Source organism: Sesamum indicum, linkage group LG10, assembly GCF_026168435.1.
Source record: "Sesamum indicum cultivar Baizhima isolate 11 linkage group LG10, ASM2616843v1, whole genome shotgun sequence".
Taxonomy (NCBI): domain Eukaryota; kingdom Viridiplantae; phylum Streptophyta; class Magnoliopsida; order Lamiales; family Pedaliaceae; genus Sesamum; species Sesamum indicum.
In genome coordinates this window covers 15,632,746-15,646,924 of record NC_142666.1, presented here as the reverse complement: position 1 = coordinate 15,646,924, position 14,179 = coordinate 15,632,746, and the positions used below count along the sequence as shown (strand labels likewise).

General features: G+C 31.7%; 1 protein-coding gene across 1 annotated transcript; it reads left to right on the top strand.

Moving 5' to 3' along the window:
• The first annotated feature begins 2,726 nt into the window (after window positions 1–2,726).
• LOC105171983 (WAT1-related protein At4g30420) lies at window positions 2,727–6,633 on the top strand. The gene is made up of 7 exons (XM_011093287.3): window positions 2,727–3,040; window positions 3,155–3,223; window positions 3,917–4,033; window positions 4,334–4,565; window positions 4,890–5,048; window positions 5,312–5,460; window positions 6,352–6,633. Exons 1-7 carry the CDS (start codon window positions 2,859–2,861, stop codon window positions 6,524–6,526), a joined length of 1,083 nt encoding a protein of 360 aa, XP_011091589.1. The 5' UTR covers window positions 2,727–2,858; the 3' UTR covers window positions 6,527–6,633.
• The last annotated feature ends 7,546 nt before the right edge of the window (window positions 6,634–14,179 follow it).

Sequence of the window (14,179 nt, the reverse complement as noted above, 5' to 3'; positions counted from 1 at the left end):
GTTGGCTCTTATATCATTTGTTACCCTTGGCCCGCAAGCCCATTGGATGCAAGAATTGCCTCCGACCCTATCGATTGCATCTTGAAATTCGACTATAAATAATTCATCAGAAAGGGATATTCAAGCAATAATTACAATTTTGGTCCTTAAATATTGCTACTAATTTGTTTTCAGTCCCAAAACATATTGAAATTTTATTTTAGTCCTTATGCATTTCTAGCCAATTTAGGAATAATGTCACTTGTTGTTCCTTATAGTCAATAAATCACTTTTGATACTTTATGTTTCGACCTCATCAATTTTGGTCCTCGATTTTTTTTTTTAAATGATAAAAAGTACTCATGTCCGTTAATGACCATGTAAACTAACCAAGAGATCTTTTCGGAGGATAAAAGCGCGAGAAATCAATAATGAAAGCCAAAAATTAGCAGCCCCTTCCCATTGTGGATGACATCCTAGTTTCTGCACCTTTAGAATCATATGTGCAGGAAGTGAAGCAATATTTACATGGCCTTTTCACCATAAAGGACCTTGGAGCTGCAAAATATTTCCTGGGAATTAAACTAGCTAGATCACCAGAAGGAATGTTGGTCACTCAGAGCAAATATATTTCAGACAGTGTACAAGACATGGGACTTGTGCAAGCCAAGGCTAAGAACACTCCTTTGCCAACACTGAAGCTTTCTTCAGACACTGGAGACCCGCTAACAGACCCCTCCAGATGTCGCCGCTTAGTGGGAGGCTTCTTTACTAGGCTGGATGCATCCTATGCAGTCCAGCACTTAAGCCTGTTTCTGCAATGGCCGTGTCAGGCTCATTGGGATGCAGCAGTCCATCTAGTAAAATACCTCAAGAGCTGCCATTCTACACGTTTATTCTTCTCTTTTAACAATGTTTCAAGGCTAACTGCATTTTTTGATGCAGATTGGGCAGGGTGTCCAGAGACACGAAGATCATTGACAGGATTTTGTATCTTCTTGAATAATGCTCCTGTTTCCTAGAAAACAAAAAAGCAGGCCACAGTTTCTAAATCTACAGCAAAAGCAGAATATCACAGCCTTGCATCGACTATCTGTGAAATTATTTGGATTGATTATCTGTTGCAAGATTTTAAGGTCCTTCTTCCAAAACCAATTCCCCTACTTTGTGACAATAAGGCATCCATTCACATCACAGCTAATCCAATTTTTACGAAAGAACAAAACACATCGAGATTGATTGTCATATAGTTAGGGAGAAATTCAAACAGGGCCTTGTTCTGCCCACGCACACCAGTGACAAAAACCAGGTGGCGGACCAGCCTTTTCCCTCATGAGGTCCAAGTTGAACTTGTTCTCCCTTCCCCAAGTTCAACTTGCGGGGGAATGTTAAGATTGGTGAACTCACCATGCTGATGCAGTCTTTTGAACAGAGCAGCAGCAAGAAGAAAGATTATTCAACGACTCTGTAAAAGCGTGTTCTTACTTATTGGCACAAATAGTGGCATTCTACTTTTCTTTTTTCTTCCTTTGCGTTTTCATTAGTTGTTCGTGTTCTCCAGTTATTAGTTAGTTATTTTTGGTGGTTTATTTAATAGGCTTCAGAAATTCTGTGAACTGAAAAACTGTAAACTTCTTCTTCCTCTTACAGAGCTTAATTTTCTTGTGTTCTTGGTCACGATTTTAACAAACTTATAATTTCTCTTGACATCCATTCAAGATGTTTTCTTTGCTGTTGTTCTTCCAAAATTGCTAAGACATTTCATCCTTTTCTTTATAAAAAAATATTATTTAAAATCTTAAAAATAATAGTTCATATTCAAAATTTTAAATTAGTAGTTCATTAATTATTGTATTTAGTAAGTTTTTTATTCAAGTTTCAAAAAAACTCGACAAGCTTGGATGTAATTTCACAGTATAAAAACGAATTATGGAATTTATGGCATATAAATGTATTGTTATTTTTGTTTGTATTTTAGTCTTGTGATTGCTTGTATTTTCATCTTATTTTATGTGTATCTTTGTTCTGAATGTATAAAAATTTTAAAATTACATGATAAAATTGTCATGCTGAAATTCATACAAAACTAAAATTGCTATATCCGCACTTAAAGATTAAAAATTATTTTCCTAGGTTAAATGCAATTTACCTCCACTAAACATGTGACCAGATTAATTTATGAAATAAAACATATCCCTTTAAAAAAAAAAGAAAAAAGAAATATGCAAAAACCTTATGTTAAAAAAAATATATTAGTAAATTATTAAAGTGAAGCAAATTACCTCCTTCAATGGTTTAAATAGAGGATAATTTTTGCTTTATTCTCCAATACATATGGGCTAAATTGCATTCCTCCCCCCCCCCCCCCTCCCCGCCCAAATTTTCTTTTACGTGTACTTACTTCTCAACATATACCTTTAAGAGAAAAACATCCAAAGCGAACGGGTTTGAACCCTGTCATATGCGTGGGAAGTTGTTTCTACTGCATAGTATGTGTTGTTTCTATTGTAATAATAAGTGTTGGTTATATTCAGTTTATTTAATATTATTGATTAAAGTTAATTATTATAATAATTTTAATTAGATATTGATATTCGATAAAAATAATTATAATTAATTTATTTTAATTAATAATAATTTTATAAGGGAGAGAGAAAGTTTATACAAAACCACCTTGCAATTGACCAAACTTTCTTCACAAATATGCATGCCCATTATTTAAATAAAGAAGAAGAAAAGGAAAGGTAAACGTGATGTGTTCTGGGCCAGATCGACACTTATAATAGTGAGCACGCCAATCTGTAGCACCATCACGCACATATTCTTTGACAAAAGAACAGACAGACAAGTTTTCGGCATTGGAGGAAACAAAGAGAAGAATGGGTTGGAAGGATTACATCCCGTTTGAGCCGCTGGTGATGATTGCATGTCAATTCATGTATGCGGCAATGATTCTCGTCACTAGAAAGGCTCTTTCGGAAGGCCTGAGCTCTCTGGCCTTTGTTGTGTACCGGCAGTTTATAGCCTTCTTCCTTCTTGCTCCTCTCGCCTTTTTCACAAGGTATTCTTTGATTACTTGAGAAGCTGGTTTACTTATGTTTGCGGAGCCAGATCGACTCATCTTGCAGTTTTTTTTTATTTTTTTTTTCTTGGGATCTTTTGTTTTGGGGTGCAGGCGGGGGCCGAACGCCAGTTCTATGGGATGGAAGAACTTCTGGTTGATATGTTTGCTATCTTTAGTTGGGTAAGTTCGGAAAAAATTGCATTTTACACCTCAAAAGTTTGTTGTGATTTTGGTCTCATTATTTTGAACTTAATATGTTGCACATGGTAACTCTAAAAGATTCGCAATTTTAATCCCTATCCCTTGATCTGTTAAGTTTCTGACGAACTAATTGTAGAAATTATGCAAATCTTTCGGAGTTACCGTATGCAATCTAGTGAGTTAAGAAATAATGAAACCAATATTGCAAAAAAGCTTATCTATGGGAGGTAAAATGCAATTTTATTGGTAGATTACAATCCATTTGGCAAAATTATACTTTTAATCCCATAGGATAGAGAGTTCAACCTATTTAGTCTTTTGTTTTACAAGATTTTCAAAATGATCCTAAATTTGAGAAAACTTAACACATTTAGTCCTTAGTGGTCCCAAATTGAGAAAACTTAACACATTTAGTTATTTATTTTTAGAAATTTATGGAACTAAAAGTGTCGAGTTTTTCCAATTTTGGAACTATTTTGAAAATCTTATAAACTATAGGACTAGATGTATGAGTTTTTTCAATTTTAATATCATTTTAAAATTTTTGTAAAATAAAATACCAAAAGTGTTGAACTCCCTATCCTTCGCCCCAATCCATTTCTTTCAATAATGACTAATTTTTGGCAAACTTGCAATTTGTATGTTACTAAGATTTTTATTTCCTCTTGGCAGTATCACACTTAATATGAACTTGTATTTTGGAGGGTTGAGTCTAGCCTCAGCGTCGGCAACAAGTGCATTGGGCAATTTGCTGCCCGCCATCACCTTCATTATGGCCTATACCATAGGGTAAATTTACATTAACTACTTATACGGTGAACGTTTTGAAGCTAACATCTAAATGGTCGATCAATTACATCAGAAATTATAATTTTGATCTCGTAATTAATTAAGATTGACATTCTTCACTCTGTTGGAATTCAATTCGACTATTAAATCTTACAATTTAAAATTATTAGCACATTAAAAAAATATTCACTGAAATTGCAAATCGGGCGGTTATTTGGGGCTCGCGTGAGGAGTCACATATGTACCATCTATGCAGGTTTTTATACTTTGATGAGTTTCACTTTTCTCTGTGTAAATTAGGTTAGAAAAGCTCCATCTCCCAAGCGCAAGAAGTGTGGCGAAGATCATCGGAACCATAGTATGTGTCTGTGGCGCTGTCGCCATTGCGCTATTAAAAGGCCCTAAGTTATTGAACGATGAATTTCTACCAATTAGACCTGCATTTTTACATGGAGATCACAACCAATGGTTGCTAGGTTGTTTATTGGTCTTCGGCAGCTCTTGTTCCTGGTCGCTTTGGCTAATTCTCCAGGTATTTCATTAACACAATAGAAGAAATATAACTTTTTGTAGTGACTAATTATCGTGGTCGAAAGTGAAAAATTATGACAAATCGTACTCGCTGGTTTTCGGAGCGAGGACAAAATATTAGCCACAATTAAAGATTATAACAAATGTTTACAGTACCCAAAACTGCCGTACTTGCATTGATTTTGTTAGAACGTGGTGAATAGTATCGATTTGGTATAATTTTAACTGTGACAATTGTAATGTAAGGAATAATTATTCATTTGTAGAAGATCTCAGTGCCTCGAACACTGAAAAATGACATATATATGTTTTGGATAATTTACAGGTCCCTGTATCAAAGAGCTACCCTGATTATCTTTCATTAACAGCATGGATGTGTCTGATGGGAGGAGTGCAATCTGGAGTGGTGACGTTGATCGTCGAACCCAATATGAAAACTTGGAATCTCAATTCCCCATTTCAACTATTTTGCTGCTTCTTTGGTGTGAGTAATTCATTACTTAAGCTAAATCACGACGGTCTTTCTTAAAATTTGTCTAGAATAATATAAATACTTCTTTTGACAAATCACGGCAAGGGTATTTGTAATTTTTCAAATAATGAGAGGTATTTGTAATTAAGACAAAATCCTGAGAAGAACCACTTGTAATTATCCTTAATTAATTGCTTTATTATTTTTTTTGGGCATCGTAATGTATAATTAAAATTCACAGAAGAATTTTAAAAAAAAAAAAACATGGAATATAGGGTCTGGGAGCAGCAGTAACTTTCCTTGGACAATCGTGGTGCATTGAAAGGAGAGGGCCGCTCTTCTCTGCTATGTTTCAGCCTCTCTCCACTGTCATCGTTACGCTCTTTGCTTGCCTATTTCAGCACGAAGAGATGTACATGGGAAGGTATGTATACTGCATTATAATATGGGAAAAATTGTAATCTTAGTTCTACAAGCATAAATGTAATAATTTGTTATATTGAAACAAATTGTAGTAATTTTATTCTATAATTAAAAAACTTACGATTCACTAAAAATTCATAAATTAGCTGGAAGTGCATGTGTTGTATTTTGGGAAAAACGCGAGCAACCCCATGGTATTGTAAATAAGCAAATTATCCTCTATGAAAAAAAATAACAGTTTATTTCTCTATATTTTTTAAAATGCATCATTTTATCCTCATGTGTTTTTTAAAATGAAACAATTACTTTGTTAGGCAGGGAAGTAAATTATTTTATTTTAATAAACACATGGGATAAATTGATTCTTTTTGTTTTTGTATATGGGGTGATTTGCTTATTTGCAATATTACATGGGGTTAAATTGCATTACATCCGCTTTATTTTATATGAATATGACCGACAAATATTTTTTTTTTCCTAAAAATTTTTAATTATATATTGGGAAAAGTATTATTTTAGTCCCTTAAGTATGCTAATTTTAATTTTAGTCCGATAACTATGTCTATTCTTGTTTAGGTCCAGTAACTTACGAAATTGCTTGCTTTTAGTCATTTGGTAGATTTTCGGACAATTTTACCCCTATGGTGCATATGAACTAAAACTGCCTTTCAAAAGTTGCATAGGAGTAAAATTGTCCGAAAATCTGTCAGATGACTAAAAGTAAGCAATTTCGTAAGTTGTTGGATCTAAACAAATATAGGCGTAGTTATCGGACTAAAATTAAAATTTGACATACTTAGTGGACTAAAATGATCCTTTTCTCTTATATATTTTATGCCATTAATTATCGTATCTTATTTTCTAATATTTTATGTTTTGTGATTGATAACAGCTTTATAGGTACATTAGCTGTAATCACGGGGCTGTACATTGTGCTGTGGGGCAAAGCCAAAGACCACGAAGATGTGAGTGGAGAGACAGGTCATGAAACAACTTTGTCTGCTGAAGTTTCGGACAACGAAAGCTGCACGATTGATTTGAAAGAGCCACTTTTGCCTGGAAAATAGCTGAACTTTGGACGTCAATTAGGGTTTAAAATCAATCCTACGAGACATAGAAATTACGTGAACTTTTTACTGTATCGGATTATATATTTAATTACTTTTACAGACTGCTTTTGTCTTTTGTAGTTAAAGTGAGACTCTAAAAAAATTGAAAATCATGATAAATTAATTTTATTAATTATTTTCAAATAAAATTATTGCAAAAATTTAAATTTGTGTTATGATTAGTTAATATTTACCATAACTTTAATCAATTAAAATATTTTTCATGATTTTGACTATGATTAATGATATAGCCTCACTTGTAGCCTTCGACGGCTAATGACAGTGGAGCTGTGGTTAATATGTAGGGTAAATATTATTTTGTCATCCGAACTATATTCGTTCACTTTGCGATCTATTATTTTTTTTTTATTGTCAACTTACCATCTCAACTTTACGAAATTTGCACTTTACCACATATGATCATTTTTTTCTTATTGATTTTTCGAAAAACATTACATGTTGGTGTATGTGAAAAATATCACATCACATAATTCTTAAATATCACATGTGCACTGTACGTGATGTTTTTTCCGATTAAAAACTTGATTGAAAAATAATTATAAATGACGGGTGCAAAATTTCATAAAGTTGAGATGGTAAGTTGACATAAAAAAAGAATTTAGATACCAAAACATAAAAATAATTATAATTCGAATGATAAAATGTAATTGATCCTTACCATTATTTTTTTTAATTATAATAAATAACTGTGACGAACATTATGTACATTATTCAATACTAATCCGTCGTCAAATGCATGTGTTCATACACTAACCATGTGAACCCAAAAATATTAATTGATTATCTCATGATTTAGTACGTATAGATTAATTAATTATACATGGAACAAGTTCGCAATAAATTAGGATTTTATCTCCAGCCTACCTTGTTTGTCCATTGTTCAGATCTTCAACGTGATCATGAATTTTTATGATATCACAGATTTTTTATTCTCCATAATTAAATACCACAATCAGCTGCGATCCCAACATTAAATAAAAAGAAGTGGTCCAGATTCAGAGCCAAGTTAACAGTTAGTATTTTTATAAAATCCCTCAAGCTCATGATCAAGAAAGAGAAAGGATGAAAATGACAATATACCTTCAGACGATGTTCTCTAAACAGCATATGATTGCAGGGGGTCTGGAAAATATTGGATTATGCACTACATTATGTGGATTTTGGGAAAAATAATATTCTAATTCTCTAATTTATGGGTGGTGATTTTGGTCCTACACAAATTGATTTTCGCAATTTAATTCTATAATTTTAAATTAAAATAGTTGGCATTTTTTGGGTCATTAATGAATTTATTTACAGGACGGTCAAATTGGCTGAAAAATGACTAAAATTATCAAAATTATAAAGTTACAAGACTAAATTAAAAAATCAATTTATATAGGATTAAAAATGCCACCCTATTAAATTACATGACTAAAATTATAATTTAATTCTTGTAAATTTTTTAAGTTACTACCCGTATACTTTCCATAGCTAAAACAGTGAATTAACATTGCATACATGTTGGATAAATACAATTTATCCAATCCAATTCAGCGTAGTAAATATAACCCAAAGATAATAATAATATATATTGCACACATTAAAAAAGAATATGATTTTTCCTTACCAATAATTATCATAGTTAAAAGGTGAATGGTAGCAGATATAAATTAGTTACGATTTTGCAATGACCTCCATTGTTTTTGTAGGTGTGGCCAAAATCATGACAAATATTTTGACTATAGCTAAAAAACAAGGCGAATATTGATTAATCGTATTGATTACCATTGTTGAAACACGTTGCACATGACCTGTTTTGGTAAGCCCAAGCCCAAGCCCACTCTCTTACCTGGATGGCTCGATCCAATTGCCACAACCCACTTGACGGTCCACTGGATTTGCTTAATCCACCCAATTTGCTTAACCCATCTATCCAACCTATTAACGCTTCTATTTATACCTAAAGGCTGAAACTCTAACCCTATTATTTCTCTTCCCTTTCGCTGTTTTCTCCCTCATCTCTCTTTTTCTCTGATTTCTCCCCCATTGATTCTGATGGTCTCGAAATCCCTTCTCAGCCGCCTCTCTCTCTCTCTCTCATAAACCTTATTGGATTTTTGAGTGAGTCTTCATGGCCGTGTGTATCTGGTAGTGTTTGGCTATTTTTCGAGCAACCGTGAGAGGTTGCCGTGGGTTTCTTTTTTCCGAATCTGGCTCTCTGAGCCAAAATCATTTATTTTGTTTATTGTCATATTATAAATCTGTAAAATCTATTATTTGTATCATTGTTTTATTCTTTTGTATATTCAATTTGTAATTTAAGGATTTTATACCCACCATTATTCTGTAATAATTTGCTTAGGACTTGTGAGATTTGGGCTCATTACTGATGGAATTAACTTCCAACAATCACGATTTTAAATTGTGGTAATCGATAGTGTAATAAAATCTCAAAAAATAAAATAAAATTATAGTTACATAAATACACTCTGAACTGTGGCACCATATATCAAGCCCTACACTTTAAATGCATTCAATGTGTGACAAGATTTGTCTTTCCTACACTTTAAACTTATCGAAAATAATTTTTTCTAAACTTTTAAACCCCGTATTGTTAAATCACCTAAATCTTTTAACTCTCTGCGTAAATAAATTCACTATTATATCATTGCAACACAATCTTAACCCCAATTACCAATTATGGAAAAAGTGTCAGACTTTTTTAATTTAGTCCGATTCGTTATGATTTTCTAATATTACATCCCATAAATTAAAAATATTCTCAATTTTAATCATTACGTCCATTTTTCATAAGAATATTACACAATAAAATCCATTATCAATGCACTGCATAACCACTAAAACACAAACTTGACCAATAAACTTCATATATAAAATATAGCTCTTCAACATTTCAACTCACTCCCAACGTCCAATCAATATCAAATAAAATGCCATATGTCCAATATAGTTGTATAAATAAATTTGGATTAAAGGTAATTCTTCGTCTATTAACTATAATTATTTTCTATTTTAGTCCTTTAATTATTTAGAATTGTAAAAACGTCCTTTAATTATTTAATTTGTTCAATTTTGGGATGTAGCCACCGAAATTTTTTAAACTTGTCGAAAAAAGTCGCATGTACCTAACGTGAAAAATGTTCTAGCGGCTGATTTCTCAAAATCGAGCAAATTAAATAATTGAAGAATATTTTTGCAATCGTAGATAGTTAAAAGAATAAAATGAAAAATAATTGTAGACGAAGGTTGCCTTTAATCCTTCTAGTCGCTGTAAGCCATATTTATATTCTCTTCCTTGACTCATAACACAATGATAAAAAATTTTTTTTTTTTCTATATTTCATATTTTTTTAATAATTCACTTTTTTATTAAATTCTATCGTAAATAGATAAAGATTTGTATAGTTCACTTTTTTCATAGTCTTGAGTTTATTTAATTTCTTATGGGAAGAAACCGAATATTAAGAAATTTAATTCATTTTTACTTTTTTATATTTGATCTATTATTTGTTGGGAGTACATTGAATCGCGATGCACAAAAATAAATTTATTATTTTTAGTAAAATATATAGTAATGAATTTCACAATTTGTAGAGTTATAATTATTAACATCCAATAAGAAAGGAGTGCATGAAATAAAATGTGGGAAGATTATATTTCTGGTCTCTCGACAATATCAGTAAAGTGATTTTGTTCCCCCTATTCAGCAAGTTGCACGTTTGGTCATTGAACTTACCTATTTTGAACATACGTGGTGCCAACCGTTATGTCTCTGTCAAATGCCATGATGCAAGCGTTCCTTGGAGCCATGCGCGCGGCTCATGGCATGGCGCGCATATTTTTAAAACTCGACACACATGCATGTACAAAAATAAATTATATATTTCATACATTAATATATTTTCACATAAAAAATGCACAAATAATTAAATAGAAATACTAAATAATATGTTAATCATCATACCCTTAGAGAAAGATGTAAAACAATAATTAGAAAGAAAAGAAAAAAAAGTTCAAAATATGAAGGACCATTAAGCAAATCACTACGACAAAATGGTGGCTTTTGAGGCACATTATTTGCGGCACTTTAAAGTGGGCAATGATTTTCAAAAAGCATTGTAAAGTAACAAATTCTAGCCAAAGGATTAGGTATTAGATCATACAACAATAAACAAAAAGAAAAAAAAGGAATCATTACACTTTCATTTTCTAAAATTCGATATAATTACATGTAAATTCTTTGTGGTTTGAGTAATTATATTTAGCATCTATGAAGTTTGCTTCTGTCTAATAAGTAAGTCCTTCCGTTAGTCAAAATTCACCAAATTTATTGATATGATATTTACCCTCGATTGACTTATTACTGACATATTGCATGTGAAATAATTTTTTTCCGACTAAACTACCCTTGTAATATGAAGATATACCTCCTCTCATGCATTAACGCTTGAAAACGTATGAGGGTTATTTGATTACAAAAACACTTATTTAACTTGCAATAAATTAGTAATAAATCAATCAAAGGTAAATATAGATTTTTTTATTTTTTTTTTGTTAATATTAGCAAATTTGGTGAATTTTAACTAACGAAAAGACTTATAGATCAGATAGAAGCAAACCTCAGGGGTGTTAAATGTAATTTTCTAGACCACATCAAATCTACATATAATTACACCGAATCTCAAAAGAGGGAAGTGTAATTATCCCTAAAGAAAATAAAATGCCAGAGTTCAAACACCAAGGAAATTTGTTATAATGAAATATAGGGAGAATTCTTGTCCAGATCAGAATTAGTCGAACCGAACTAATTATAAAGTAATTGTATCACACCGACTATGTGACATTACCCCATCAACTTTACTCCATAAGACACCTCATTCCATAAGATTACTAACTTGTGCCTCATTCAAATTTCCTTATCACTCTGACGCTCTTCTCTCGTGTCATGTTGATCTCTTCCAGTTAATTTCAACACAACTTGTCAATTTGGTTGTATCACATTACTGAAGTTTGTTAAGATGAACCTAATCATAATTAAAGGGAAAAATGCAATCAATTTCTCAAAGATATTTTAAATAAGTAAATTATCTTCCTATAAAAAAAATAAAAAATATAACAATTTACCTTTGTGTATTTTTTAAAACTCAGTAATTTATTCCCTTGTATTTTTAAAAATGAAACAATTTACCTCCTTACTTCATTAGATAAATTACGTTATTTAAAAAAATATAAAAGGTAAATTGCTAATTATTTTTTTTTTATGATGGGAGGGTAATTTGCTTTTGGAATATCAGAGACAGTAAATTGGATTAAGTTCCACAATCAAATAACACAACGTTGTTTCCCCTAATATAACGTAACTGGATTATATTTTCGACAACGCCATAATGGTATATAAATCATGAAATTATAGCAGGCAATTAGTTAGATTAGGTTCTAAGTTAGCAGCAGTTACAATTAATTCCCGTTTAAACAGCTAAGGTAGCTCTTGTAATTAATCGTTCTTTCATAATTCAGGATTTAATTTTTCCACACAATTACTCATTATCATCTAAACTCCATTTCCATTTCTTGCTTCTAGACTTTGGCAAGCAAGCCGGTTAGAATGGACGGAATCAATCACGTGCACGCCACGTGATGCAGCCCGGGAAGGGAAAAAACCCATATAATTTCCACCTGATTTTTGCTCTTCTACCCGATTTGGTTGAAACCACCCATTTTGCTCCATTTTTTCCCAGTTGCGGATGGTTTATGGAGACTGAGCTTCTATGAGAAGAAGGGCAAGTTCCAAGTTATTTAGGGAGTGTTTGCGAACGTTCTGGAAAAATGTTTTTCAATTTTTGGTTCTTGAAAAATACTTTTAAGTGTTTGGGAAGCTAAATGTTTGAAAAAAATGCACAAAGAAATCGACATTTTTCAGCTAAATGTTTTTGCAAAAGGCAATTGCAACTTTCTTAACTTAGGAGTATTTTCAACACCTAACATTAGAAAAAATTCAATTTACCTTATGTGATATGGTAAATGAGTAAAAAAGCTTCTATAGAAAATGAATTAGTAAATTATCTTCTGTGTTTTAGATAAGGGAGTAATTTGCTTCATTTTTTAATATATAGAGCATAATTTTCTAATTCTTTTTTACAGAAAATTTTTTACTCATTTCACATATCACAAAGGGATAAATTGCATTTAACCCCCTCACGGTAGGCTTTTAATTTGATTGAAGAAATTAATTGTGTCATCAAATGATTTTTTTTCCCTTCCCAGCTGATTGATTTCGTGAATTCTAACTGTTGGCTAATGGATAGTTTGTGGACTAAAATATCAAAAATGTAAAAAAAAAAAACAAAAAAACAGTATTTAAAAACTAAAAATTATCGTCCCTATAGTTTGACGACCAAAACTACAAAAATGATTGAATTTGAGAACCAAAATTGTAATTCCACCTCACCCCCGCTAAAATGCAAGTAACCCCTATAGCATGTATGAAGTATTTCTTACTCAAAGTAATATTGATCCAATTTTAAATCCAAGCGACTCTCTTGTAATAATATAAATTATCTCTATGTGAAAAAAATAATAGCAATTTATCTCCTAGTACTTTTAAAAACACAGTAATTTACCCCCTGTGTTTGTCAAAATAAAACAATTTATCTCGTTAGACAATAAATAAATTGTTTCATTTCAAAAAATATAGAAAGATAAATTTTTATTATTTTTCTATAAAAAGATAATTTGTTCGTTTACAATATATAATAGGAGTAAATTACATTAAATCCATGAATTAATAGGTGTGGGCCATGAGAAAAGATCGATAATCGAACAACACTAAAAATATTACATATTTAGAGCTCATGAGTTGATAATCACGGGGTGTACGTAATAACATGTTTTCTAAGGCTCCTTAATTCAACACAGACATTGAATAAAAACTGCTAAGTCATCTAGAGAAATCGAGAACAGGCCCCACAACCGTACATTTAATGCTTTTCGAGTACGTGGCTTGAATTGCGTACTCTAGCCTGTTGGCCTTTCTTCTTGATGTTTGTCCTATCGGAGCAGCCCCTTGCCCATCGCCTATGCTATGCTTGCACAATCAATATTCCTCAGCTACTACCAACTACATCTGCATGCCATTGTTGGACCCATCAATACTTCTTTGAAACTTTAATTTCGATTTTAAAATATAGGGCGGTTTGCAATATTAATTTCATGCTTTTTGAAATGGGTTAATAGCAATTTATCCCCCTGTGATATTAAAAAAGAGCACATTACTCCTCTATGAAAAAAATATAGCAATTTACCCCCTTATACTTTTTAAAATGAAGCAATTTACCTCCTTATACAGGGAGGTAAATTGCTTCATTTTAAAAATCATAGGGGAGTAAATTGTTGTATTTTAAAAAATACAGGGAGGTAAATCACTATTTATTTTTTCATAAGGGGGTAATTTGCTCATTTGTGATATCACAAGGGGGTTGCTTGCATTTTTCCCTTTTTGAAATAGATAATATTTGTCTTATTTAGAAAAATATTAGAAAGTTAGTTTTATCGTTGCAATATTAGTCATAAATTTAAGAGAAATATTGC